This window comes from Vidua chalybeata, assembly GCF_026979565.1.
Source record: "Vidua chalybeata isolate OUT-0048 chromosome 38 unlocalized genomic scaffold, bVidCha1 merged haplotype SUPER_38_unloc_1, whole genome shotgun sequence".
NCBI lineage: Eukaryota > Metazoa > Chordata > Aves > Passeriformes > Viduidae > Vidua > Vidua chalybeata.
The window spans coordinates 98,452-125,485 of NW_026530311.1; the positions used below are offsets into that span (position 1 = coordinate 98,452).

Genomic DNA, 27,034 nt, shown 5'->3' on the forward strand with positions numbered 1-27,034 from the left:
GCTTGGGTGTGACCGGCTGTGTCCATGTGTGGTTTGGGTGTGGCCAGGTGTGGTTTGGGTGTGGCCAGGTGTGGTTTGGGTGTGACCGGGTGGGGTTTGGGTGTGGCTGAGTGAAGCTTGGGTGTGGCCAGGTGTGGTTTGGGTGTGACCGGGTGGGGTTTGGGTGTGGCTGAGTGAAGCTTGGGTGTGGCCAGGTGTGGTTTGGGTGTGTCTGTGTGACATTTGGGTGTGACCAGGTGGGTTTGGGTATGACCGGGTGTGGTTTGGGTGTGGCCAGGTGTGGTTTGGGTGTGACCGGGTGTGGCCAGGTGTGGTTTGGGTGTGACCAGGTGAGCTGTGAAGTCCCAGCTTAAGGTTGATTCACACACAGACCACTGTACCCTGTCCGTGACCTCTGACCATCCCCACTGACCACTGACCCTGTGTCCATCCCCACTGACCACTGACCACTGACCCCTGTCCATCCCCACTGACCACTGAGCACTGCCCCCTGTCCATCCCCACTGACCACTGACCATCCCCACTGACCACTGACCACTGAGCACTGCCCCCTGCCCATCCCCACTGACCACTGAGCACTGACCACTGCTCCCTGTCCATCCCCACTGACCACTGACCACTGACCACTGCCCCCTGTCCATCCCCACTGACCACTGACCACTGCCCACTGACCATCCCCACTGACCACTGACCATCCCCATTGTCCATCCCCACTGACCACTGACCATCCCCATTGTCCATCCCCAGTGACCACTGACCACTGCCCACTGTCCATCCCCACTGACCACTGTCCATCCCCACTGTCCATCCCCACTGTCCATCCCCACTGACCACTGCCCACTGTCCATCCCCCCACTGACCGCTGCCCCTCGTGTCCGCAGGGCGAGTCCAAGCGCATCACGCTGGTGCTGCAGCAGCCGCCGGGGCCGGGCGCGTGTCCATCCCCACTGACCACTGACCATCCCCACTGTCCATCCCCCCTGACCACTGACCGCTGCCCCTCGTGTCCGCAGGGCGAGTCCAAGCGCATCACGCTGGTGCTGCAGCAGCCGCCGGGGCCGGGCGCGGCGCCGGGCCAGCGCCACGTGGTGCTGGGCACGCTGCCCGGCAAGCTGCTGCTGCAGGGCGGCGCCGCCGCGGCCGCGCCCGGCGCTCCGGCCAAGGCGGCGCCCGGCGCTCCGGCCAAGGTGGTGACCATCCAGCTGCAGGTGCAGCCGCCGGCCGCGCCCGGCCAGCCCGGCCAGCCCCAGAAGATCCAGCTGATCCAGCAGGCCGGGGCGGGGCCCGTGGGCGTGGCCCAGGTGCCGCAGGTGGTGGGCGGGGCCGGACAGAGGCTGACCGTGCCGCTCAAGGTGGTGCTGCAGCCGCAGGTGAGGCGCCGCGGCGGTCAGCGGGGTCAGGGGAGCGGTCAGCGGGGTCAGGGGAGCGGTCAGCGGGGTCAGGGGAGCGGTCAGCGGGGTCAGGGGAGCGGTCAGTGGGGTCAGGGGAGTGGTCAGTGGGGTCAGGGGAGTGGTCAGTGGGGTCAGGGGAGTGGTCAGTGGGGTCAGGGGAGCGGTCAGCGGGGTCAGGGGAGCGGTCAGTGGGGTCAGGGGAGTGGTCAGTGGGGTCAGGGGAGTGGTCAGTGGGGTCAGGGGAGTGGTCAGTGGGGTCAGGGGAGCGGTCAGCGGGGTCAGGGGAGCGGTCAGCGGGGTCAGGGGAGCGGTCAGTGGGGTCAGGGGAGTGGTCAGCGGGGTCAGGGGAGTGGTCAGTGGGGTCAGGGGAGTGGTCAGTGGGGTGGGGCTGGTCTGTTGAGCTGGGGAGAGTGGTCAGTTGGGTTTGGGAGTGGTCAGTTGGGTTTGGGTGTGGTCAGTTGGGTTTGGGTGTGGTCAGTTGGGTTTGGGGGTGGTCAGTTGATTTGGGTGCGGTCAGTTGGGCTTGGGTGTGGTCAGTTGGCCTGGGGGCTGTGGTCAGTTGGGTTTGGGTGTGGTCAGTTGGGTTTGGCTGTGGTCAGTTGGCCTGGGGGCTGTGGTCAGTTGGGTTTGGGGGTGGTCAGTGTGGTTTGGCTGTGGTCAGTTGGGTTTGGGTGTGGTCAGTTGGGTTTGGGTGTGGTCAGTGTGGTTTGGCTGTGGTCAGTTGGGTTTGGGTGTGGTCAGTTGGGTTTGGGTGTGGTCAGTGTGGTTTGGCTGTGGTCAGTTGGGTTTGGCTGTGGTCAGTTGGGTTTGGCTGTGGTCAGTTGGGTTTGGGTGTGGTCAGTGTGGTTTGGCTGTGGTCAGTTGGGTTTGGGTGTGGTCAGTGTGGTTTGGGGGTGGTCAGTTGGCCTGGGGGCTGTGGTCAGTTGGGTTTGGGTGTGGTCAGTTGGCCTGGGGGCTGTGGTCAGTTGGGTTTGGGGGTGGTCAGTTGGCCTGGGGGCTGTGGTCAGTTGGGTTTGGGTGTGGTCAGTTGGGTTTGGCTGTGGTCAGTTGGGTTTGGGTGTGGTCAGTTGGGTTGGGGGCTGTGGTCAGTTGGCCTGGGGGCTGTGGCCAGTTGGGTTTGGGTGTGGTCAGTGTGGTTTGGGTGCGGTCAGCCGGGCCGGTCACTCCGCCGCGGCCCCACGGCGGCCTGGGCGCGGCGGTCACTCACCCCTCGCCCTCGCTGACCGCCTCCCCTCCCCTCCCCCGGCCAGGCCGCCTCCTCGTCCGGCGGCTCCTCGGCCGGCCTCTCGGTGGTCAAGGTGCTGAGCGGCGCCGAGGTGGCGGCGGCGGCGGCGTCGGCGTCGCCGCGCGGCGCCTCGGACGAGAGCCGGCGGCTGGAGCACCAGAAGAAGCAGGAGAAGGCCAACCGCATCGTGGCCGAGGCCATCGCCCGCGCCCGCGCCCGCGGCGAGCAGAACATCCCGCGCGTGCTCAACGAGGACGAGCTGCCCAGCGTCCGGCCCGACGACGAGGGCGAGCGCAAGCGGCGCCGCAAGGGCCCCGGCGAGCGCGGCGCCGGCAAGGAGGAGCGGCCGCGGCGCGGCAAGGGGCAGGGCGGCGGCAAGAGCAAGGGGCGGGGCAAGGCCAGGTGAGGGCGGGGCGCCGGGGGTGGGAGGGGTCAGGGCGGGTCGCGGTGGGCGGTGGGTGTTGGGGCAAGCGTGGCCGTGGTGGTCACTCAAGCGTGGTGTTGATGGTCACCCAACTTTGGTCACGGTGGTCACTCAACTTTGGCCATGGTGGTCACTCAACCGTGGTCTTGATGGTCACTCAACCATGGTCTTGGTGGTCACTCAACTTTGGTCTTGGTGGTCACTCAACTTTGGTTTTGGTGGTCACTCAACTTTGGCCATGGTGGTCACTCAACCGTGGTCTTGATGGTCACTCAACCATGGTCTTGGTGGTCACTCAACTTTGGTTTTGGTGGTCACCCAACTTTGGCCATGGTGGTCACTCAACCGTGGTCTTGATGGTCACTCAACTGTGGTCATGGTGGTCACTCAACCGTGGTCTTGATGGTCATTCAACCATGGTCATGATGGTCACTCAACTGTGGTCATGGTGGTCAGTCAAACATGGTCATGGTGGTCACTCAGTCTTGGTCATGGTGGTCACTCAATCGTGGTCGTGATGGTCATTCAACCATGGTCATGATGGTCACTCAGTTTTGGTCATGGTGGTCACTCAGTCTTGGTCATGGTGGTCACTCAATCGTGGTCATGATGGTCACTCAATCTTGGTCATGGTGGTCACCCAACCTTGGCCATGGTGATTACCCAATCTTGGTTATGGTGGTCACTCAAACGTGGTCTTGATGGTCACTCAACTTTGGCCATGGTGGTCACCCAACCATGCTCTTGGTGGTCACTCAAGCGTGGTCTTGATGGTCACTCAATTTTGGCCTTGGTGGTCACCAAACCTCATCGTTAACGGTCACTCAATTCGGTGTTTATGATTGTAGTGACCACCAAGTCACAGTGGTCAGTGTGGTCATAGCGGTCAGTGTGGTCAGTGGTCAGTCGGTCAGTGCATCGGTCAGTTGGCCAGTGGTCAGTTGGTCAATGGCCAGTTGGTCAGTCAGTGGTCAGTCGGTCAGTGGTCACTTGGTCAGTTGGTCAGTCGGTCAGTGGTCAGTCGGTTAGTGGTCAGTCTGTCAGTGGTCAGTTGGTCAGTGGTCAGTCAGTGGTCAGTTGGTCAGTTGGTCAGTCAGTGGTCAGTTGGTCAGTTGGTCACTCAGTGGTCAGTTGGTCAGTTGGTCAGTCAGTGGTTGGTCAGTGGTCAGTTGGTCACTCAGTGGTCAGTTGGTCAGTCAGTCACTTGGTCAGTGGTCAGTTGGTCAGTGATCAGTCGGTCAGTGGTCAGCGGTCACTCAGTGGTCAGTTGGTCAGTTGGTCACTCTGTCCGCAGCACCATCACGCCGGTGGTGGGGAAGAAGCGCAAGCGCAACGCCTCCTCGGACAACTCGGACTCGGAGGCGCTGCCGGCGCCGTCCCCGCGCCGCGACGACGACGGCGGCGTCCAGGTGAGGCCACCTGCGGGGGCGGGGCCGCGCGGCTGGGGTCACCTGTGTGGGTGGGGTCACCTGGATGGGTGGGGTCACCTGGATGGGTGGGGCCACCTGGGTGGGGTCACCTGGATGGGTGGGGTCACCTGGATGGGTGGGGTCACCTGGATGGGTGGGGTCACCTGGATGGGTGGGGCCACCTGGGTGGGGTCACCTGGATGGGTGGGGTTACCTGAGGTGGGCGGGGTCACGTGGATGGGCGGGGTTACCTGTGTGGGTGGGGTCACCTGTGTGGGTGGGGTTATCTGGGTGGGGTCACCTGGATGGGTGGGGTTACCTGGGGTGGGTGGGGTCACCCGTGTGGGCAGGGCCACCTGGGTGGGCGGAGTTACCTGAGGTGGGCGGGGTTACCTGCGGTGGGGTTCACCTGGACGGGTGTGGTCACCTGGACTGGGCGGGGTTACCTGAGGTGGGCGGGGTCACCTGGATGGGCGGGGTTACCTGAGGAGGGCAGGGTCACCCGGGTGGGTGGAGTTACCTGAGGTGGGTGGAGTTACCTGAGGTGGGCGGGGTTACCTGCGGTGGGGTTCACCTGGACGGGTGTGGTCACCTGGACTGGGCGGGGTTACCTGAGGTGGGCGGGGTCCCCCAGGTGGGCGGGATCACCGAGCACCGACTCGGGGTGGGCGGGGCCACCTGGGCAGGTGGGGCGCCCTGAGGCGGGCGGGGTTATCTGAGCTGGGTGGGGTCACCTGGATGGGTGGGCTGGTCCAAGGTGGGCGTGGTCCCCCGGGTGGGCGTGGTCCCCCGGGTGGGCGTGGCCGCGGCAGGGCGTGCCTCACCTGGGCGCCGCGGGCGCAGAAGCGGCGCTCGAACCGGCAGGTGAAGCGCAAGAAGTACACGGAGGACCTGGACATCAAGATCACGGACGACGAGGAGGACGAGGAGCTGGACGTGACGGGGCCGGCGCGGCCGGAGCAGCCGCCGGCGCCGCCGCCGCCCGAGCCCGACGGCGACGCGCTGCCCTCCATGCAGTTCTTCGTGGTGGGTGCCCTTCTTCATCATCTTCGTCTTCATCATCCTCTTCTTCATTTTCTACTTTGTCATCTTCATCTTCATCTTCATTGTCTTCTTCATCTCTGTCATCTTCTTCATCTTCCCTCCCGTCGTGTTCCCGACGGCGACGCGCTGCCCTCCGTGCAGTTCTTCGTGGTGGGTGCCCTTCTTCATCCTCATCCTCATCATCTTCGTCTTCTTCTTCTTTGTCATCTTCATCATCTTCATCTTCATCCTGTTCATCATCTTCATTGTGTCCTTCATCTTCCCTCCCGTCGCATTCCCGATGGCGACGCGCTGCCCTCCGTGCAGTTCTTCGTGGTGGGTGCCCTTCATCATCATCCTCATCTTCATCATCCTCATCTTTGTTGTGTTCTTCTTCTTCTTTGTCATCTTCATCGTCTTCATTGTCTTCATTGTGTTCTTCATCATCGTCGTCGTCTTCCTCATCTTCGTTTCCGTCGTGTTCCCGACGGCGACGCGCTGCCCTCCATGCAGTTCTTCGTGGTGGGTGCCCTTCTTCATCCTCATCCTCATCATCTTCGTCTTCTTCTTCTTCTTCTTTGTCATCTTCATCATCTTCATCTTCATCCTGTTCATTGTCTTCATTGTGTCCTTCATCTTCCCTCCCGTCGTGTTCCCCACGGCGACGCGCTGCCCTCCATGCAGTTCTTCGTGGTGGGTGCCCTTCTTCATCTTCATCTTCATCATCCTCTTCTTCATTTTCTACTTTGTCATCTTCATCTTCATTGTCTCTTTCATCTCTGTCATCTTCTTCATCTTCACTTCCATCGTGTTCCCGACGGCGACGCGCTGCCCTCCATGCAGTTCTTCGTGGTGGGTGCCCTTCTTCATCTTCATCATCTTCGTCTTCTTCTTCATCATCTTCCTTGTCTTCATCTTCATCCTGTTCATCGTCTTCATCGTGTTCTCCATCTTCCCTCCCGTCGTGTTCCCGACGGCGACGCGCTGCCCTCCGTGCAGTTCTTCGTGGTGGGTGCCCTTCTTCATGTTCATCATCATCATCATCCTCATCTTGATCTTCTTCTTCTACTTTGTCATCTTCATCTTCATTGTCTTCTTCATCTCTGTCACCTTCTTCATCTTCCCTCCCGTCGTGTTCCCGATGGCGACGCGCTGCCCTCCATGCAGTTCTTCGTGGTGGGTGCCCTTCTTCATCTTCATCATCTTCGTCTTCTTCTTCTTTGTCATCTTCATCATCTTCATCTTCATCCTGTTCATCATCTTCGTTGTGTCCTTCATCTTCCCTCCCGTCGCATTCCCGATGGCGACGCGCTGCCCTCCGTGCAGTTCTTCGTGGTGGGTGCCCTTCATCATCATCCTCATCTTCATCATCCTCATTTTTGTTGTGTTCTTCTTCTTCTTTGTCATCTTCATCGTCTTCATTGTCTTCATTGTGTTCTTCATCATCGTCGTCGTCTTCCTCATCTTCCCTCCCGTCGTGTTCCCGACGGCGACACGCTGCCCTCCATGCAGTTCTTCGTGGTGGGTGCCCTTCTTCATCCTCATCCTCATCATCTTCGTCTTCTTCTTCTTTGTCATCTTCATCATCTTCATCTTCATCCTGTTCATTGTCTTCATTGTGTCCTTCATCTTCCCTCCCGTCGTGTTCCCGACGGCGACGCGCTGCCCTCCGTGCAGTTCTTCGTGGTGGGTGCTCTTCATCCTCATCCTCATCTTCATCATCCTCATCTTGATCTTCTTCATCTTCCTTTTGATCGTCTCCATCATCTTCATCATCTTCTTTGTCTTCGTTGTGTTTTTGATCTTCATCATCTTCTTGATCTTCATCATCGTCTTTATCGTCTTCTTGATCTCTATCTTCTTCATCATCTTTATTTTCTTCTTGATCTTCATCATCTTCATCGTCTTCTTGATCTTTGTCATCGTCATCGTCTTTATCGCCTTCTTCGTCTCCGTCGTCTTCATCATCTTTATGATCTTCATCTTCATCATCACTTCCGTTGTCTTCTTGATCATCGTCATCGTCATCTTCATCGTCTTCTTCATCTCCATTGTCTTCTTGCTCTTCGCTTTTGTCGTCTTCGTCCCGTTCCTCATCTTCGTCTTCATCATCTTCATCATCTTCATCGTCTTCGTCATCATCGTCATCTTCATCTTCTCCTTCATCGTTGTCATCTTCTCCACGGCCTTCATCCTCCTCATCTCCTCCACCCCATCATCTTCATCACCAACCTCCTGACGTTCTTCACCTCGTCCATCATCTTCCTCACGTCCTTCATCCCCGTGACCTTCATCCCCTTCTCCACCTTCATCCTCCTCACCTCCTCCGTGACCTTCATCCCCTTCATCCCCATCATCTTCATCACCAACCTCCTGACGTTCTTCGCCTCGTCCATCATCTTCCTCACGTCCTTCATCCCCGTGACCTTCATCTTCATCCTCCTCACCTCCTCCGTGACCTTCATCTCCTTCATCCCATCATCCTCCTCACCTTCTCCGTGACCTTCATCCCCATCCCGTTCCCATCATCTCCATCATCTTCATCACCACCTTCATCTTCCTCACCTCCTCCGTGACCTTCATCCCCTTCATCCCCATCATCTTCATCACCACCTTCATCCTCCTCACCTCCTCCGTGACCTTCATCCCCTTCATCCTCATCATCTTCATCACCACCTTCATCCTCACCTCCTCCGTGACCTTCATCCCCATCATCCCCATCATCTTCATCACCACCTTCATCCTCCTCACCTTCTTCATCCCCGTTCCCATCATCCTCCTCACCTCCTCCACGACCTTCATCCACTTCATCCCCATCATCTTCATCACCACCTTCATCCTCCTCACCTCCTCCACGACCTTCATCCCCTTCATCCCATCCCCATCCTCCTCCTCGCCCCTCCATCCCCGTGACCTTCCTCCCCATCCTCCTCCTCCTCCTCCTCGCCCCCTCCGTCCCCCTGCTCTCCTTCCTGGCCCCGCTGACCTTCCTCCCCATCCTCCTCCTCCTCCCGTCCCGCAGGAGAACCCGAGCGAGGAGGACGCCGCCATCGTGGACAAGGTCCTGTCCATGCGCGTGGTCAAGAAGGAGGTGAGCGGCCAGCGGCCAGCGGCCAGCGGCCAGCGGTCAGCGGGTGGCCTGGGGGCGGCCTGGGGGCCTTCCTCACCCTCCTCCTCCTCACCCTCCTCCTCCTCCTCCTCGTGGTCGTGGCCCGCAGCTGCCCTCGGGACAGGTGGTGGAGGCCGAGGAGTTCTTCGTCAAGTACAAGAACTAGTAGGTGCCGGCGCCCGCCCAGCGGTCACTCGCGGTCACTCGGGGTCACCTTGGGGTCACTCGGGGTCACTCGGGGTCATTTGGGGTCTTTTGTGGTCACTCAGGGTCAGTTATGGTCATTTGTGGTCACTCGGGGTCACTCGCGGGCACTCACGGGCACTCGGGGTCACTCGCGGTCATTTATGGTCACTCGGGGTCACTCGGGGTCAGTTATGGTCATTTGTGGTCACTCAGGGTCAGTTATGGTCACTCGGGGTTATTTATGGTCATTTGTGGTCACTCGGGGTCACTCGGGGTCAGTTATGGTCATTTGTGGTCACTCAGGGTCAGTTATGGTCATTTGTGGTCACTCAGGGTCACTCGGGGTCACTCGGGGTCACTTGGGGTCACCTCGGGCTCACTCGGGGTTACTCGGGGTCATTTATGGTCATTTGTGGTCACTCGGGGTCATTTGAGGTCACTCGCGGTCACTCAGGGTTGGTTGTGGTCACTCGGGGTCAGTTTGGGCTCATTTTAGGGCGTTTTGGGCCATTTTTGTTCATTCAGAAGGAATTCTGCTCATTTTGGGGTGGTTTCGCTCATTTTGGGGTGGTTTTCACTCATTTTTTGGGTGCTTTTTGGGTGGTTTTCACTCATTTTTTGGGGTGATTTCGGGCAGTTTTGGGGTCCTGCGGCAGGTGACGCTGGCCCCGCCCCCAGCTCCTCCCGGCACTGCTCATTCTGGGCTCGTTTTTGTTCATTTTTGCTCATTTTTGGGCGGTTTTGGCTCATTTTTTGGGGTGATTTCGGGCAGTTTTGGGGTCCCGGGCGGGGGGGCGGGGCCTCACCTGCGGCAGGTGACGCTGGCCCCGCCCCCAGCTGCTCCCTGCACTGCTCATTCTGGGCTCGTTTTTGTTCATTTTTGCTCATTTTTGGGTGGTTTTCACTCATTTTTTGGGGTGATTTTGGGCGGTTTCGGGGTCCCGGGCGGGGGGGCGGGGCCTCACCTGCGGCAGGTGACGCTGGCCCCGCCCCCAGCTCCTACCTGCACTGCTCATTCTGGGCTCGTTCTGGCTCATTTTGGGGTGGTTTTTGCTCATTTTTGGGTGGTTTTTGCTCATTTTTGGGTGGTTTTCACTCATTTTTTGGGGTGATTTTGGGCGGTTTCGGGGTCCCGGGCGGGGGGGCGGGGCCTCACCTGCGGCAGGTGACGCTGGCCCCGCCCCCAGCTCCTACCTGCACTGCGAGTGGGCGACGATCGCGCAGCTGGAGAAGGACAAGAGGATCCACCAGAAGCTGAAGCGCTTCAAGACCAAGATGAACCAAATGCGGCACTTCTTCCACGAGGTGCCGGAACGTTCCGGAACGCGCCGGGGAGCCGGCGGGAACGGGGCGGAAAACGGGGGTTTTGGGAAAAAATCCGGGGTTTTGGGGGAAAAACGGGGGCTTTGGGAAAAAATCCGGGGTTTTGGGGAAAAAACCCGGGGGTTTCGGGGGAAAAAACGGGGGTTTTGGGAAAAAATCCGGGGTTTTGGGGGAAAAACGGGGGTTTTGGGAGAAATCCGGGGTTTGGGGGGAAAAACGGGGGTTTGGGGGAAAAAACGGGGGTTTTGGGGGAAAATCTGGGGTTTGGGGGAAAAAAACGGGGGTTTTGGGGGAAAAAATGGGGGTTTGGGGGGAAAAAACGGGGGGGTTTGGGAAAATCTGGGGTTTGGGGAAAAACGGGGGGTTTTGGGGAAAAACGGGGGTTTGGGGAAAAATCTGGGGGGGTTTGGGAAAAAAAATGGGGGGTTTGGGAAAAAAAATGGGGGGTTTGGGAAAAAAAATGGGGGGTTTGGGAAAAATGGGGCAGTTTGGGGAAAAATCCAGGGGATTTGGGGAAAAATCTGGGAGGTTTGGGGAAAATCTGGGGGTTTTGGGGGAAAAATGGGGATTTTGGTGGGAAATTGGGGGATTTTGGGGGAAATTGAGGGATTTTGGGGGAATTGAGGGATTTTGGTGGGAAATTGGGGGATTTTGGGGGGAAATTGAGGGATTTTGGGGGAATTGAGGGATTTTGGGGGAAATTGAGGGATTTTGGTGGGAAATTTGGGGATTTTGGGGGGAAATGGAGGGATTTTGGGTGAAAAAAGGGGATTTTGGGGGGAAATTGGGGGATTTGGGGCGAAAAAAGGGGATTTTGGGGGGAAATTGGGGGATTTTGGGGGAGAGCCGGGGGAAGCGGGGCAGAGGCAGATTTTGGGGTGGAAAAGGAGGATTTTGGGGTTCCAGGATGAGGAGCCCTTCAACCCCGACTACGTGGAGGTGGATCGGATCCTGGACGAGTCGCACAGCGTGGACAAGGACAACGGCGAGGTGGGCGGGGGGACGGGGTTTGGGCTGAAACACGGCAGATTCGGGGTTTTCTGGGGTTAAAAATGTCAAATTGGGGATTTTCTGGGGTTAAAAATGTCAAATTGGGGGGTTTGGGGTGAAACACGGCAGATTCGGGGTTTTCTGGGGTTGAAAATGTCAAATTGGGGAGTTTCTGGGGTTAAAAATGTGAAATTTGGGAGTTTCTGGGGTTAAAAATGTGAAATTGGGGATTTTCTGGGGTTAAAAATGTGAAATTGGGGATTTTCTGGGGTTAAAAATGTCAAATTGGGGGGTTTGGGGTGAAACACGGCAGATTCGGGGTTTTCTGGGGTTGAAAATGTCAAATTGGGGAGTTTCTGGGGTTAAAAATGTGAAATTTGGGAGTTTCTGGGGTTAAAAATGTGAAATTGGGGGTTTGGGGTTAAAAATGTGGAATTTGGGATTTTCGTGCTTTTGGGGTGGAAGAATCCCAAAATGTGGGGTTCTCAGGGATTTCACCCTGGCGGGTCACCTGCCCAGGTGTGTCCAGGTGTGTCCCCCCGCTCTGGGCTGGGTCACCTGCCCAGGTGTGTCCAGGTGTGTCCCCCCGCTCTGGGCTGGGTCACCTGCCCAGGTGTGTCCAGGTGTGTCCCCCCCCTCTGGGCTGGGTCACCTGCCCAGGTGTGTCCCCCTCCCCCAGCCCGTGGTTTATCCATCACCTGCTCAGGTGTGTTACCTGCCCAGGTGTGTTACCTGCCCAGGTGTATTACCTCACCTGCCCAGGTGTGTTATCCCACCTGCCCAGGTGAGCTCCCTCACCTGCCCAGGTGTGTTACATTACCTGCCCCAGTGTGTTACCTCACCTGCCCAGGTGTGTCCCCAGCCCGTGGTGTATTACATTACCTGCCCAGGTGTATTACCTCACCTGCCCAGGTGAGGTCCCTCACCTGCCCAGGTGTGTCCCCAGCCCGTGGTGTATTACCTCACCTGTCCAGGTGTGTTACATTACCTGCCCAGGTGAGGTCCCTCACCTGCCCAGGTGTGTTCCCCAGCCCGTGGTGTATTACCTCACCTGCCCAGGTGTGTTATCCCACCTGCCCAGGTGTGTTACATTACCTGCCCAGGTGAGGTCCCTCACCTGCCCAGGTGTTCCCCAGCCCGTGGTGTATTACCTGGTCAAGTGGTGCTCGCTGCCCTACGAGGACAGCACCTGGGAGCTGCAGGAGGACGTGGACGAGGCCAAAATCGCCGAGTTCAAACGGATCCAGGCGCGGCACCCCGAGCTCAAGAGACAGGTGAGACACGCCCCCCAAACAGGTGAGACACGCCCCCCAAACAGGTGAGACACGCCCCCCGCACAGGTGAGACACGCCCCCCGCACAGGTGAGACACGCCCAAACAGGTGAGACACGCCCCCCAAACAGGTGAGACACGCCCAAACAGGTGAGACACGCCCCCGCACAGGTGAGACACGCCCCCGCACAGGTGAGACAGGGCCTGCAGGTGAATACCCCATACCTGTCTCACCTGTATCTCACCTGTATCTCACCTGTCTCACCTGTATCTCACGTGTCTCACCTGAGTTACCTGTATCTTATCTGTCCATGTCTCACCTGTCTCACCTGTACCTCAGCTGTCTCACCTGTATCTCACCTGTGTCTCACCTGTCTCACCTGTCTCACCTGTACCTCACCTGTACCTCACTTGACTCACCTGTCTCACCTGTATCTCACCTGTGTCTTACCTGAGTCACCTGTATCTTACCTGTCCATGTCTCACTGGTCTCACCTGTACCTCACCTGATTCACCTGACTCACCTGTACCTCACCTGTTTCACCTGTCTCACCAGTATCTCACCTGTATCTCACCTGTATCTCACCTGTATCTCACCTGAATCTCACCTGTATCTCACCTGTATCTCACCTGTCGCTCACCTGTATCTCACCTGACTCACCTGTCTCACCTGTATCTCACCTGTACCTCACCTGTACCTCACCTGTATCTCACCTGTACCTCACCTGTCTCTCACCTGTACCTCACCTGTATCTCACCTGTACCTCACCTGTCTCTCACCTGTACCTCACCTGTATCTCACCTGTACCTCACCTGTCTCTCACCTGTACCTCACCTGACTCACCTGTCTCACCTGTCTCACCTGCGCAGCCGCGCCCCCAGGCCGGGGCCTGGAAGAAGCTGGAGGCGTCGCACGAGTACAAGAACCACAACCGGCTGCGGGAGTACCAGCTGGAGGGGGTCAACTGGCTGCTCTTCAACTGGTACAACAGGTGAGCACACCTGGGCACAGGTAACACACCTGGGGAACGGGAAACACCTGGGGAAAACACCCGGGATAGGGGAAAAGAGCCAGGACAGGTGAGCACACCTGTCGGGCAGTACCAGCTGGAGGGGGTCAACTGGCTGCTCTTCAACTGGTACAACAGGTGAGCACACCTGGGCACACCTGGGCGCAGGTAACACACCTGGGGAACGGGGAAACACCTGGGGAAAACAGCCAGGATAGGGGAAAAGAGCCGGGACAGGTGAGGGTACCTGGGACAGGTGAGCACACCTGTTATGTTACCTGTCCCAGGTGTGTTCCAGGTGTAGGTTACCTGTCCTATGTCTATCTCAGGTGTATCCCAGGTACACATAATTTGTCCCAGGTGCACCTTACTTGTCCCAGGTGCACCTTACCTGTCCCAGGTGCTCGTTACCTGTCCCAGGTGCTCGTTACCTGTCTCAGGTGTATTTCAGGGGCTCATTCCCTGTCCCAGGTGCTCATTACCTGTCCCAGTTGCACCTCACCTGTGTCTCACCTGTGTCTCACCTGTGTCTCACCTGCGTCTCACCTGCGTCTCACCTGTCGCTCACCTGTGTCTCACCTGTGTCTCACCTGTCGCTCACCTGTGTCTCACCTGTGTCTCACCTGTGTCTCACCTGTATCTCATCTCTCTCATCTCTCTCACCTGTCTCACCTGTCTCATTTGTCTCACCTGTGTCTCACCTGTATCACCTGTCACTCACCTGTCGCTCACCTGTTGCTCACCTGTCTCATCTCTCTCACCTGTCTCACCTGTGTCTCACCTGTCGCTCACCTGTGTCTCACCTGTGTCTCACCTGTGTCTCACCTGCGTCTCACCTGTATCTCACCTGTGTCTCACCTGTGTCTCACCTGTATCTCACCTGTGTCTCACCTGTCTCACCTGTCGCTCACCTGTGTCTCACCTGTCACTCACCTGTCACTCACCTGTGTCTCACCTGTGTCTCACCTGTCTCACCTGTCTCACCTGTCGCGCAGGCAGAACTGCATCCTGGCCGACGAGATGGGGCTGGGCAAGACGATCCAGTCGATCGCCTTCCTGCAGGAGGTGCACGGCGCAGGTGTGCGCGGGCCCTACCTGGTGATCGCGCCGCTCTCCACCATCGCCAACTGGGAGCGCGAGTTCGGCACCTGGACGGGGCTGAACACCATCGTGTACCACGGGAGCCTGGCCAGCCGGCAGATGATCCAGCAGTACGAGATGTACTGCAAGGACAGCAAGGTGAGCTCACCTGTGACACACCTGTGCACACCTGTGCTGCGTGTGACACACCTGTGACACACCTGTGCACACACTATGGTGTACCACGGGAGCCTGGCCAGCCGGCAGATGATCCAGCAGTACGAGATGTACTGCAAGGACAGCAAGGTGAGCTCACCTGTGACACACCTGTGCGCACCTGTGCTGCGTGTGACACACCTGTGACACACCTGTGCACACACCATGGTGTACCACGGGAGCCTGGCCAGCCGGCAGATGATCCAGCAGTACGAGATGTACTGCAAGGACAGCAAGGTGAGCTCACCTGTGACACACCTGTGCGCACCTGTATGGGACCAGTTACACACCTGTGCACACCTGTACACACCTGTACACACCTGTACACATATCCCAGTGTGCCACAGCAGCCCGGCAGGTGACCCAGAGGTAGGAGATGCTCTGTGGGGGCGGCGAGGTGAGCTCACCTGTGTTACCTGTGCACACCTGTATGGGATTAGTTACACACCTGTGCACACCTGTATGGGATCAGTTACACACCTGTGAACACCTATACACATATCACGGTGTGCCACAGCAGCCCGGCAGGTGACCCAGCGGTAGGAAACGCCCCGTGGGGACGGCGAGGTGAGCTCACCTGTGTTACCTGTGTACACCTGTATGGGATCAGTTACACACCTGTGCACACCTGTGTGGGATCAGTTACACACCTGTGCACACCTGTATGGGATCAGTTACACACCTGTACACACCTGTACACACATCCCAGTGCACCACAGCAGCCCGGCAGGTGACCCAGTGGTAGGAAACGCCCCGTGGGGACGGCGAGGTGAGCTCACCTGTGTTACCTGTGCACACCTGTGTGGGATCAGTTACACACCTGTACACACCTGTACACATATCCTGGTGTGCCACAGCAGCCTGGCAGTTGATCCAGAGGTAGGAGATGCTCTGTGGGGTCGGCGAGGTGAGCTCACCTGCCCCACCTGTGCACACCTGTATGGGATCAGTTACACACCTGTACACATCTGTGCACACACCATCATGTACCACAGCAGCCCGGCAGGTGACCCAGCGGTAGGACACGCCCCGCGGGGACAGCGAGCTGAGCTCACCTGTGTTACCTGTGCACACCTGTGTGGGATCAGTTACACACCTGTGCACACCTGTGTGGGATCAGTTACACACCTGTACACACCTGTACACGTATCCCGGTGTGCCACAGCAGCCCGGCAGGTGATCCAGAGACAGGAGACGCCCCGCGGGGACGGCGAGCTGAGCTCACCTGTGTTACCTGTGCCACCCGCAGGGCCGGCTGATCCCAGGTGCGTACAAGTTCGACGCGCTCATCACCACCTTCGAGATGATCCTGAGCGACTGCCCCGAGCTGCGCGAGGTGCCCTGGCGCTGCGCCGTCATCGACGAGGCGCACCGGCTCAAGAACCGGCACTGCAAGCTGCTCGACAGCCTCAAGCACATGGAGCTGGTCAGTGCGCACCTGGGCACACCTGGGCACACCTGGGCACACACCTGGGCACACCTGGGCACACACCTGGGGGGTTTGGGGTCGCGCACCGGCTCAAGAACCGGCACTGCAAGCTGCTCGACAGCCTCAAGCACATGGAGCTGGTCAGTGCGCACCTGGGCACACCTGGGCGCACCTGGGCACACACCTGGGGGCTCTGGGAGCGCACGTGGGCACACACCTGGGGGGTTTGGGGCCGGGCACCGGCTCAAGAACCGGCACTGCAAGCTGCTCGACAGCCTCAAGCACATGGAGCTGGTCAGTGCGCACCTGGGCACACCTGGGCGCACCTGGGCACACACCTGGGCACACACCTGGGGGGTTTGGGGTCGCGCACCGGCTCAAGAACCGGCACTGCAAGCTGCTCGACAGCCTCAAGCACATGGAGCTGGTCAGTGCGCACCTGGGCACACCTGGGCACACACCTGGGCACACACCTGGGCACGCACCTGGACTTACACAGGGGATGCTCCAGGTGACCCCTGGCAGGTCCCGGCGGGGCGGCGCGTTGCAGGTGCCCTCACCTGCGTGTCGTTCGTCTCACCTGTGTCTCACCTGCGTCTCACCTTTGTCTCACCTGTGTCTCACCTTTGTCTCACCTGTGTCTCACCTGTCGCACCTGTCTCTCACCTGTCCCTCACCTGTCTCACCTGTCCCACCTGCTGGCAGGCACGCCCCTGCAGAACACGGTCGAGGAGCCCCCGAGCCCCTCGTGTCCCCTCTCTGCCTCACCTGTCCCGTGTGTTTTACCTGTCCCAGGTGTTTTCCCTGTCTCCCAGGTGTCTCACCTGTCTCTCACCTGTCTCACCTGTCTCACCTGCTGACGGGCACGGCCCTGCAGAACACGGTCGAGGAGCCCCCGAGCCCCTCGTGTCCCCTCTCTGCCTCACCTGTCCCGTGTGTTTTACCTGTCCCAGGTGTTTTCCCTGTCTCCCAGGTGTCTCACCTGTCTCACCTGTCTCACCTGCTGACGGGCACGCCCCTGCAGAACACGGTCGAGGAGCCCCCGAGCCCCTCGTGTCCCCCCTGTGCCTCACCTGTCCCGTGTGTTTGGTCTGTTTTACCTGTAATCCCAGGTGTTTTCCCTGTCTCTCAGGTGTCTCATCTGTCTCTCACCTGTCTCACCTGTCTCACCTGCAGGAGCACAAGGTGCTGCTGGCAGGCACGCCCCTGCAGAACACGGTCGAGGAGCCCCCGAGCCCCTCGTGTGCCTCACCTGTCCCGTGTGTTTGGTGTGTTTTACCTGTCTCTCAGGTGTCTCACCTGTCTCAGGTGTCTCACCTGTCTCACCTGTGTTACCTGCAGGAGCACAAGGTGCTGCTGACGGGCACGCCCCTGCAGAACACGGTCGAGGAGCTCTTCAGCCTCCTGCACTTCCTGGAGCCCTCCCAGTTCCCGTCCGAGGCCGAGTTCCTCAAGGACTTCGGCGACCTCAAGACCGAGGAGCAGGTGAGGCCGCGCACCTGGGCACACCTGGGCGCACCTGGGGGGCACCTGGGCACACCTGGGCACACCTGGGCGCACCTGGGGGGCACCTGGGCACACCTGGGCACACCTGGGCGCACCTGGGGGCACCTGGGGACAGCTGGGGGGGCACCTGGGGGGCACCTGGGCACACCTGGGGGCACCTGGGGGGCACCTGGGGACAGCTGGGGGGGCACCTGGAGACACCTGGAGACACCTGGGAGCACCTGGGCGCACCTGGGGACAGCTGGGGGGCACCTGGGGGGGCACCTGGGCACACCTGGGCGCACCTGGGCACGCCTGGGAACTGCACTTGGGCGCACCTGGGCACACCTGGGCGCACCTGGGGACAGCTGGGGGACACCTGGGGACAGCTGGGGGGGCACCTGGGGGCACCTGGAGACACTTGGAGACACCTGGGCGCACCTGGGGACAGCTGGGGGGCACCTGGGGGCACCTGGAGACACCTGGGAGCACCTGGGCGCACCTGGGGACAGCTGGGGGCACCTGGGGGCACCTGGGGGGCACCTGGGCACACCTGGGGGCACCTGGGGATAGCTGGGGGGGCACCTGGGGGACACCTGGGCACGCCTGGGAACTGCACTTGGGCACACCTGGGCGCACCTGGGCGCACCTGGGGACAGCTGGGGGACACCTGGGGATAGCTGGGGACACACAGGTGCCCAGGTGTGACAGGTAGCACAGGCGTGCCCATAACCCCTCACAGCCACGCCCAGGTAGCACAGGTGCGCCCATAAGCTCTCATAGCCCCACCTGGGCAGTCTGTGAGCCCTGCCCAGGTGTGACAGGTAGCACAGGTGCACCCATAACTCCTCATAGCCACGCCCAGGTAGCACAGGTGTGCCTGTAACCCCTCACAGCCACGCCCAGGTAGCACAGGTGTGCCTGTAACCCCTCACAGCCCCGCCCAGGTAGCACAGGTGTGTCCATAACCCTTCATAGCCCCACCCAGGTAGCACAGGTGTGTCCATAACCCCTCATAGCCACGCCCAGGTAGCACAGGTGTGTTCATAACCCTTCATAGCCACACCCAGGTAGCACAGGTGTGTCCATAACCCCCCGTAGCCACGCCCAGGTAGCACAGGTGTATCAATAGCCCCCTGTAGCCACACCCAGGTAGCACAGGTGTGTCCATAACCCCCCGTAGCCACGCTCAGGTAGCACAGGTGTGTCCATAACCCCCCGTAGCCACGCTCAGGTAGCACAGGTGTGTCCATAACCCCCCGTAGTCACGCCCAGGTACCACAGGTGCGCCCGTAACCCCTCACACCCGCCCCCCCGCCGCGTCCCCGAGCCCCGGGCGGGCGTGACGGGCGCGGCGCTCACCTGCGCAGGTGCAGAAGCTGCAGGCGCTGCTGAAGCCGATGATGCTGCGGCGGCTGAAGGAGGACGTGGAGAAGAACCTGGCGCCCAAGCAGGAGACCATCATCGAGGTGGAGCTGACCAACGCGCAGAAGCGCCTGTACCGCGCCATCCTGGAGCGCAACTTCGCCTACCTGGCGCGCGGGGCGGGGCACGGCAACGTGCCCAACCTGCTCAACACCATGATGGAGCTGCGCAAGTGCTGCAACCACCCCTACCTCATCAACGGTGAGCACCTGGGCAGGTACAGGCACACACCTGGGCACACCTGGGCACACCTGGGTATGTGTACAGACACACCTGGGCAGTCACAGACACACCTGGGCACACCTGGGCACACCTGGGTATGTGTACAGACACACCTGGGCAGTCACAGACACACCTGGGCACACCTGGGTATGTGTACAGACACACCTGGGCAGTCACAGACACACCTGGGCACACCTGGGTATGTGTACGGGCACACCTGGGCAGTCACAGACACACCTGGGCACACCGGGGTATGTGTACAGACACACCTGTGCAGTCACAGACACACCTGGGCACACCTGGGTACGTGTACAGACACACCTGTGCAGTCACGGACACACCTGGGCAGGTACAGGCACACCTGGGTACATGTACAGACACACCTGTGCAGTCACAGACACACCTGGGCACACCTGGGTATGGGTATGGGCACACCTGGGCAGTCACAGACACACCTGGGCACACCTGGGTACACCTGGGTACACATACAGACACACCTGTGCAGTCACAGACACAGCTGGGCACACCTGGGTACGCGTACAGACACACCTGGGCAGTCACAGACACACCTGGGCACACCTGGGCACACCTGGGCAGGAACAGATCGTGGCCCAGCTCCGCACCTCACTGCCGGCAGTGAGCGCCAGGTAGGGGTCACCTGGCGGTCAGCGGCGGTCAGTGGTGGTCAGTGCTGGTCAGTGGCGGTCAATGGTGGTCACTCATGGTCAGCGATGGTCAGTGTTGGTCAGTGATGGTCACTCATGGTCAGCGATGGTCAGTGGTGGTCAGTGGTGGTCAGTGATGGTCAGTGATGGTCAGTGCTGGTCACTCCTGGTCAGTGATGGTCACTCATGGTCAGTGATGGTCACTCATGGTCAGTGATGGTCAGTGATGGTCAGTGCTGGTCAGTGGCGGTCAATGGTGGTCACTCATGGTCAGCGATGGTCAGTGATGGTCAGTGATGGTCACTCATGGTCAGTGATGGTCACTCATGGTCAGTGATGGTCAGTGATGGTCAGTGCTGGTCACTCATGGTCAGTGCTGGTCAGTGATGGTCACTCATGGTCAGTGATGGTCACTCGTGGTCACTGGAGGTTCTCAGAGCTGGTTTGATGGAACCATTGCTGGTCCCTGACGCTCACCTGTGCCTCACCTGTGCCTCACCTGTGCAGGTGCGGAGGAGCAGATCGTGGCCGAGCTGCGGCAATGGGGGGGTTCCATGGTGATTGGTCAGTGATGGTCAGTGCTGGTCACTCGTGGTCAGTGGTGCTCAGTGCTGGTCAGTGGTGGTCCCTGACCCTCACCTGTGCCTCACCTGTGCCTCACCTGTGCAGGTGCCGAGGAGCAGATCGTGGCCGAGCTGCGCGCCTCGCTGCAGCAATGGGGGGGTTCCATGGTGATGGTCAGTGCTGGTCACTCGTGGTCACTGGAGGTTCTCAGAGCTGGTTTGATGGAACCATTGCTGGTCACTGACCCTCACCTGTGCCTCACCTGTCCGTGCAGGTGCGGAGGAGCAGATCGTGGCCGAGCTGCGGCAATGGGGGGGTTCCATGGTGATGGTCAGTGATGGTCAGTGCTGGTCACTCGTGGTCACTGGAGGTTCTCAGAGCTGGTTTGATGGAACCATTGCTGGTCCCTGACCCTCACCTGTGCCTCACCTGTGCAGGTGCGGAGGAGCAGATCGTGGCCGAGCTGCGCGCCTCGCTGCCCGCGCCGCCGCCGCCGCCGGACCTGGCGCTGCAGGCGCTGGTGCGCTCGGCCGGCAAGCTGGTGCTGCTGGACAAGCTGCTGCCGCGGCTGCGCGCCGGCGGCCACAAGGTGCTGGTCTTCTCGCAGATGGTGCGCTGCCTGGACATCCTGGAGGACTACCTCATCCAGAAACGGTCGGGGTTTGGGGGGAAAAGCGGGCGGTTTGGGAAAAAACGGGGAAAAATGGGGAAAAACGGGAAAAAAACGGGAAAAAAATGGGAAAAAAAGGGGTTTTTTTAGGGGAAAAAACGGGGTTTTGGGGGAGGAAATGGGGTTTGAAGATCTACCAGGAGATCCTGGAGGACTACCTCATCCAGAAACGGTCGGGGTTCGGGGGGAAAAACGGGCGGTTTGGGAAAAAACGGGGGGAAAATTGAAAAAATGGGGAAAAATGGGAAAAAACGGAAAAAAAAATGGGAAAAAAAGGGTTTTTTTTAGGGGAAAAAACGGGGTTTTGGGGGAGGAAATGGGGTTTGAAGATCTACCTGGAGATCCTGGAGGACTACCTCATCCAGAAACGGTCGGGGTTTGGGGGGAAAAACGGGCGGTTTGGGAAAAAACGGGGAAATCTGGGGAGCTTTGGAGGTTCTGGGGCTTCTCAGAGGAGATCTGGGGAGCTTTGGATGTTTTGGGTCTCCATGGAGGAGATCTGGGGACCTTTGGAGGTTCTGGAGGTCCTCATAGGAGATTTGGGGATCTTTGGAGGTTCTGGATCTTCTCGGAGGAGATCTGCGGATCTTTAGAGGTTTTGGAGCTCCTTAGAGGAGATCTAGAGAGCTTTAGATGTTTTGGGTCCCCTCAGAGGAGATCTGGGGAATCTTTGGAGGTTCTGGAGCTCCTCGGAGGAGATCTGGGGAATCTTTGGAGGTTCTGGATCTCCTCGGAGGAGATTTGGGGACCTTTGGAGGTTCTGGATCTCCTCGGAGGAGATTTGGGGACCTTTAGAGATTCTGTATCTCCTCAGAGGAGATCTGGGGAATCTTTGGAGGTTCTGGAGCTCCTCGGAGGAGATCTGGGGAGCTTTGGAGGTTTTGTATCTCCTCGGAGGAGATCTGGGGACCTTTGGAGGTTCTGGATCTCCTCGGAGGAGATCTGGGGAGCTTTGGAGGTTCTGGATCTCCTCGGAGGAGATCTGGGGAGCTTTGGAGGTTCTGGATCTCCTCGGAGGAGATTTGGGGACCTTTGGAGGTTCTGGATCTCCTCGGAGGAGATCTGGGGAGCTTTGGAGGTTCTGGATCTCCTCAGAGGAGATTTGGGGACCTTTGGAGGTTCTGGATCTCCTCAGAGGAGATCTGGGGATCTTTGGAGGTTCTGGAGCTCTATTGAGGAGATCTGGAGAGCTTTAGATGGTTTGCGTCTCCTCAGAGGAGATGCGGAGATCTTTGGAGGTTCTGGATCTCCTCGGAGGAGATTTGGGGACCTTTGGAGGTTCTGGATCTCCTCGGAGGAGATTTGGGGACCTTTGGAGGTTCTGGATCTCCTCGGAGGAGATTTGGGGACCTTTGGAGGTTCTGGATCTCCTTGGAGGAGATTTGGGGACCTTTGGAGGTTCTGGATCTCCTCGGAGGAGATCCGGAGATCTTTTTGGTTCTGGGCCCCTCCACCACCTCGGAGGCCCTCGAGGACCTCCACGGGGACCATTTCTGGTGCCTCAACCCTCCTCCCGAGAAGCTCCCGGAGCCTTCCGGCGGGTTCCCGGCGCGGCCGGTCGCGGTGACGGTGCCCGCGGTGACGGCGCCGCGTCCCCCCCCCCCACCAGGTACCCGTACGAGCGCATCGACGGGCGCGTGCGCGGCAACCTGCGGCAGGCGGCCATCGACCGCTTCAGCCGGCCCGACTCGGACCGCTTCGTCTTCCTGCTGTGCACGCGCGCCGGCGGGCTCGGCATCAACCTGACGGCCGCCGACACCTGCATCATCTTCGACTCCGACTGGAACCCCCAGAACGACCTCCAGGTGCGCCCCCGCCCAGGGCTGGGGGCCTGGGGCGGGGTCTGGGGACGTGGGGTGGGGTCTCACCAGGGTTTGGGGATGTGGGGTGGGGTTTGGGGACGTGGGGTGGGGTCTCACCAGGGTTTGGGGTCACGGGTTGGGGTCTAACCGGGGTTTGGGGTGGTGGGAATGGATCTACCAGGGGTTCGGGGACGTGGGGTGGGGTCTCACCAGGGTTTGGGGATGTGGGGTGGGGTTTGGGGACGTGGGGTGGGGTCTCACCAGGGTTTGGGGTCACGGATTGGGGTCTAACTGGGGTTTGGGGTGGTGGGAATGGATCTACCAGGGGTTTGGGGACGTGGGGTGGGGTCTCACCAGGGTTTGGGGTCACGGGGTGGGGTTTGGGGAAGTGAGGTGGGGTCTCACCAGGGTTTGGGGTCACGGGGTGGGGTTTGGGGACGTGAGGTGGGGTCTAACTGGGGTTTGGGGTGGTGGGAATGGATCTACCAGGGGTTCGGGGATGCGGGGTGGGGTCTCACCAGGGTTTGGGGATGTGGGGTGTGGTTTGGGGTAGTGGAGTGGGGTCTGAGCGGGGTTTGGGGTGGTGGGAATGGATCTACCAGGGGTTTGGGGTCACGGGGTGGGGTTTGGGGATGTGGGGTGAGGTCTCACCAGGGTTTGGGGTGGTGGAGTGGGGTCTGACCAGGGTTTGGGGTGGTGGGAATGGATCTACCAGGGGTTTGGGGACGTGGCGTGGGGTTTCACCTGGGTTTGGGATCACGGGGTGGGGTTTGGGGACGTGGGGCGGGGTCTGAGCGGTGTTTGGGGTGGTGGGAATGGATCTACCAGGGGTTTGGGGTGGTGGGATGGGGTCTGACTGGGGTTTGGGGTCACGGGGTGGGATTTGGGGGCGTGGGGTGGGGTCTGACCAGGCTTTGGGGTGGTGGGCTGGAGTTTGGGGTGGTGGGATGAGGTTCTCCAGGAGTTGGAGGTCACGTGACGGGATCTACCAAGGGTTTGGGATGTGGGGTGGGGTTTGGGATCATGGGATGGGGTTCTCCAGGAGTTGGAGATCACCTGACGGGATCTACCAAGGGTTTGGGATGTGGGGTGGGGTCTGACCAGGCTTTGGGGTGGTGGGCTGGAGTTTGGGGTGGTGGGATGAGGTTCTCCGGGAGTTGGAGGTCACGTGACGGGATCTACCAAGGGTTTGGGATGTGGGGTGGGGTCTGACCAGGGTTTGGGGTGGTGGGATGAGGTTCTCCAGGAGTTGGAGGTCACGTGACGGGATCTACCAAGGGTTTGGGTTCACAAGGTGGGATCTACCCGGGGTTTGGGACCCACCCAGGCCCGGAGCTCCGTCAGGCGCCGGGGCGGGGCCGGCGCCCCCCGAAGGTCCCCCCCGGCGACGTGGCCGCGTCCCCGCAGGCGCAGGCGCGGTGCCACCGCATCGGGCAGAGCAAGGCGGTCAAGGTCTACCGGCTGATCACGCGCAACTCCTACGAGCGCGAGATGTTCGACAAGGCCAGCCTGAAGCTGGGCCTGGACAAGGCCGTGCTGCAGTCCATGAGCGGCCGCGAGGGCAACATCGCCGGGGTCAGCCCGCGGGCGGGGCTGGGCGGGCGGGCGAGGTCCGCGTGCTCCCAGATCGGGGGCTCCACGTTGGGGCTCTCTGAGGGTCTCCAAGTTGAGGTTCTCCAAGATTGGGTCTTCCCAAGTTGAGGTTATTCCAGTTGAGGTTCTCCGAGTTGAGGTTTTCCAAGTTGAGGGTCTCCAAGTTGAGGTTCTCCAAGTTGAGGTTCTCCAAGTTGAGGTTCTCCAAGTTGAGGTTCTCCAAGATTGGGTCTTCCGAAGTCGAGCTTATCCCAAGTTGAGGTTCTTCCAGTTGAGGTTCTTCATGTTGAGGTTGTCCAAGTTTGAGGTTCTCTAAGCTGAAGTTCTCCAGTGCTCTTCAAGTTGACATTCTCCAAGATTGGGTCCTCCCAAGTTGAGGTTCTCCAAGTTGAGGTTCTTCCAGTTGAGGTTCTTCATGTTGAGGTTATCCCAAGTTGAGGTTCTTCCAGTTGAGGTTCTTCATGTTGAGGTTGTCCAAGTTGAGGTTCTCCAAGTTGAGGTTCTCCATGTTGAGTTTCTCCATTTTGAGTTTCTCCCAGTTTAGTTTCTCCCAGTTGAGGCTCTGCTAGTTGAGGTTCTCCCGGTTGAGTTTCCCCAGTTGAGTTTCCCCAGTTCCATTCCCCCAGTTGAGTTTCTTCATTTTGAGTTTCTCCATTTTGAGTTTCTCCAGTTGAGTTCCCTCAGTTGAGGTTCTCCCAGTTGAGGTTCCCCCAGTTGCGTCCCCCCAGTTGAGGCTCTCCATTTTGAGGTTCTCCATTTTGAGGTTCTCCATTTTGAGTTTCTCCCAGTTGAGTTCCTCTACTTGAAGCTCTCCATGTTGAGTTTCACCCAGTTGCGTTTTTCCATGTTGACTTTCCCCAGTTGATGTTCTCCATGTTGAGTTTTTCCAGTTGAGTTTCTCCAGTTGCATCCCCCCAGTTGCGTTTCTCCATTTTGAGTTTCTCCATTTTGAGTTCCTCCAGTTGATGCTCTCCATGTTGACTTTCCCCAGTTGAGTTCCCACCAGTTGTGTCCCCCCAGTTGAGTTTCCCCAGCTGCGTCCCCCCAGCTGCGTCCCCCCAGTTGAGTTTCTCCATTTTGAGGTTCTCCCAGTTGAGTTTCTCCATTTTGAGTTTCTCCATGTTGAGTTTCTCCCAGTTGAGGTTCTCCATTTTGTGTTCCTCCAGTTGAGGTTCTCCATGTTGAGGTTCTCCCAGTTGAGTTTCCCCCAGTTGAGTTTCTCCATGTTGAGGATTCCCCCAGTTGAGTTTCTCCATGTTGAGGTTTCCCCCAGTTGAGTTTCTCCACGTTGAGTTTCCCCCAGTTGATGTTCTCCATGTTGAGTTCCCCCAGTTGATGTTCTCCATTTTGTGTTCCTCCAGTTGAGTTTCTCCATGTTGAGTTTCCCCCAGTTGATGTTCTCCATGTTGAGTTTCTCCATGTTGAGTTTCCCCAGTTGAGTTTCTCCATGTTGAGGTCCCCCCAGTTGATGTTCTCCAGTTGAGTTTCTCCATGTTGAGGTCCCCCCGGTTGAGGTTTCCCCCAGCTGCGTCCCCCCCCGGTGACCCCGATGTCCCCGGCGCCGCCGGCCCCCGCGGCCGCGCCGTGCCAGCCCCTGCGCCGCCGCCCCGCAGATCCAGCAGTTCTCCAAGAAGGAGATCGAGGACCTGCTGCGCAAGGGCGCCTACGCCGCCATCATGGACGAGGACGACGAGGGCGCCAAGTTCTGCGAGGAGGACATCGAGCAGATCCTGCTGCGCCGCGCCACCACCATCACCATCGAGAGCGAGGGCAAGGGCTCCACCTTCGCCAAGGTGAGCTTTGCTGGGGCTGCAGAAGGTCCAGGAGGGTCCAGGTGAGCTTTGCTGGGGCTGGAGATGGTCCAGGAGGGTCCAGGTGAGCTTTGGTGGTCCTGGAGCACTTCCAGGTGTGTCTAGGTGAGCTTTGCTGGGGCTGCAGAAGGTCCAGGTGGGTCCAGGTGAGCTTTGGTGGGCCTGGAGCACTTCCAGGTGTGTCCAGGTGAGCTTTGCTGGGGCTGGAGATGGTCCAGGTGGGTCCAGGTGAGCTTTGGTGGTCATAGAGAAGGTCCAGGTGCGTTCAGGTAAGGTTTGGTGGGTATAGAGAAGGTCCAGGCGTGTCCAGGTGCGCCTCGGTGGTCCTGGAGCACCTCCGGGTGCGTCCAGGTGAGTTTTGGTGGGTATAGAGAAGGTCCAGGTGGGTCCAGGTGAGTCCAGGCGCGCCTCGGCGGTCCTGGAGCACCTCCGGGTGCGTCCAGGTGACCTCGGTGGCCGCGGCGGAGGTCCCTGGCCGCGGTCGCCACCCCGGCCGGCCCCGTCTGAGCCCTGCCCCGCCCCCAGGCCAGCTTCGTGGCCTCGGAGAACCGCACGGACATCGCGCTGGACGACCCCAACTTCTGGCAGAAGTGGGCCAAGAAGGCCGACCTGGACCTGGACCTGCTCAACAGCAAGGTGGGCGCGGCCGCCGGGGGCGTGGCCGCCGCGGGCGCCGCCCGGGCGCGGCCGCTGACCGCCGTGCCCCGCAG

The 27,034-nt window shown here is 59.5% G+C and overlaps 1 protein-coding gene across 1 annotated transcript in view; it reads left to right on the forward strand.

Moving 5' to 3' along the window:
- Positions 1 to 248: 248 nt before the first annotated feature.
- CHD8 (chromodomain helicase DNA binding protein 8) overlaps positions 249 to 27,034 on the forward strand; it is a 32,324-nt gene continuing 5,538 nt past the window's right edge. Inside the window, exons 1-20 of the mRNA XM_053933268.1 lie at positions 249 to 329; positions 882 to 1,370; positions 2,642 to 3,018; positions 4,335 to 4,449; positions 5,293 to 5,475; positions 8,495 to 8,563; positions 8,691 to 8,746; positions 9,955 to 10,072; positions 10,997 to 11,080; positions 12,217 to 12,354; positions 13,223 to 13,344; positions 14,358 to 14,601; positions 15,908 to 16,084; positions 17,429 to 17,572; positions 18,943 to 19,198; positions 20,886 to 21,102; positions 22,728 to 22,923; positions 24,328 to 24,495; positions 26,127 to 26,306; positions 26,850 to 26,960. Of these exons, the coding sequence (XP_053789243.1) occupies positions 249 to 329; positions 882 to 1,370; positions 2,642 to 3,018; positions 4,335 to 4,449; positions 5,293 to 5,475; positions 8,495 to 8,563; positions 8,691 to 8,746; positions 9,955 to 10,072; positions 10,997 to 11,080; positions 12,217 to 12,354; positions 13,223 to 13,344; positions 14,358 to 14,601; positions 15,908 to 16,084; positions 17,429 to 17,572; positions 18,943 to 19,198; positions 20,886 to 21,102; positions 22,728 to 22,923; positions 24,328 to 24,495; positions 26,127 to 26,306; positions 26,850 to 26,960 (3,525 nt within the window). The remainder of the gene's footprint in view (positions 330 to 881; positions 1,371 to 2,641; positions 3,019 to 4,334; positions 4,450 to 5,292; positions 5,476 to 8,494; positions 8,564 to 8,690; positions 8,747 to 9,954; positions 10,073 to 10,996; positions 11,081 to 12,216; positions 12,355 to 13,222; positions 13,345 to 14,357; positions 14,602 to 15,907; positions 16,085 to 17,428; positions 17,573 to 18,942; positions 19,199 to 20,885; positions 21,103 to 22,727; positions 22,924 to 24,327; positions 24,496 to 26,126; positions 26,307 to 26,849; positions 26,961 to 27,034) is intronic.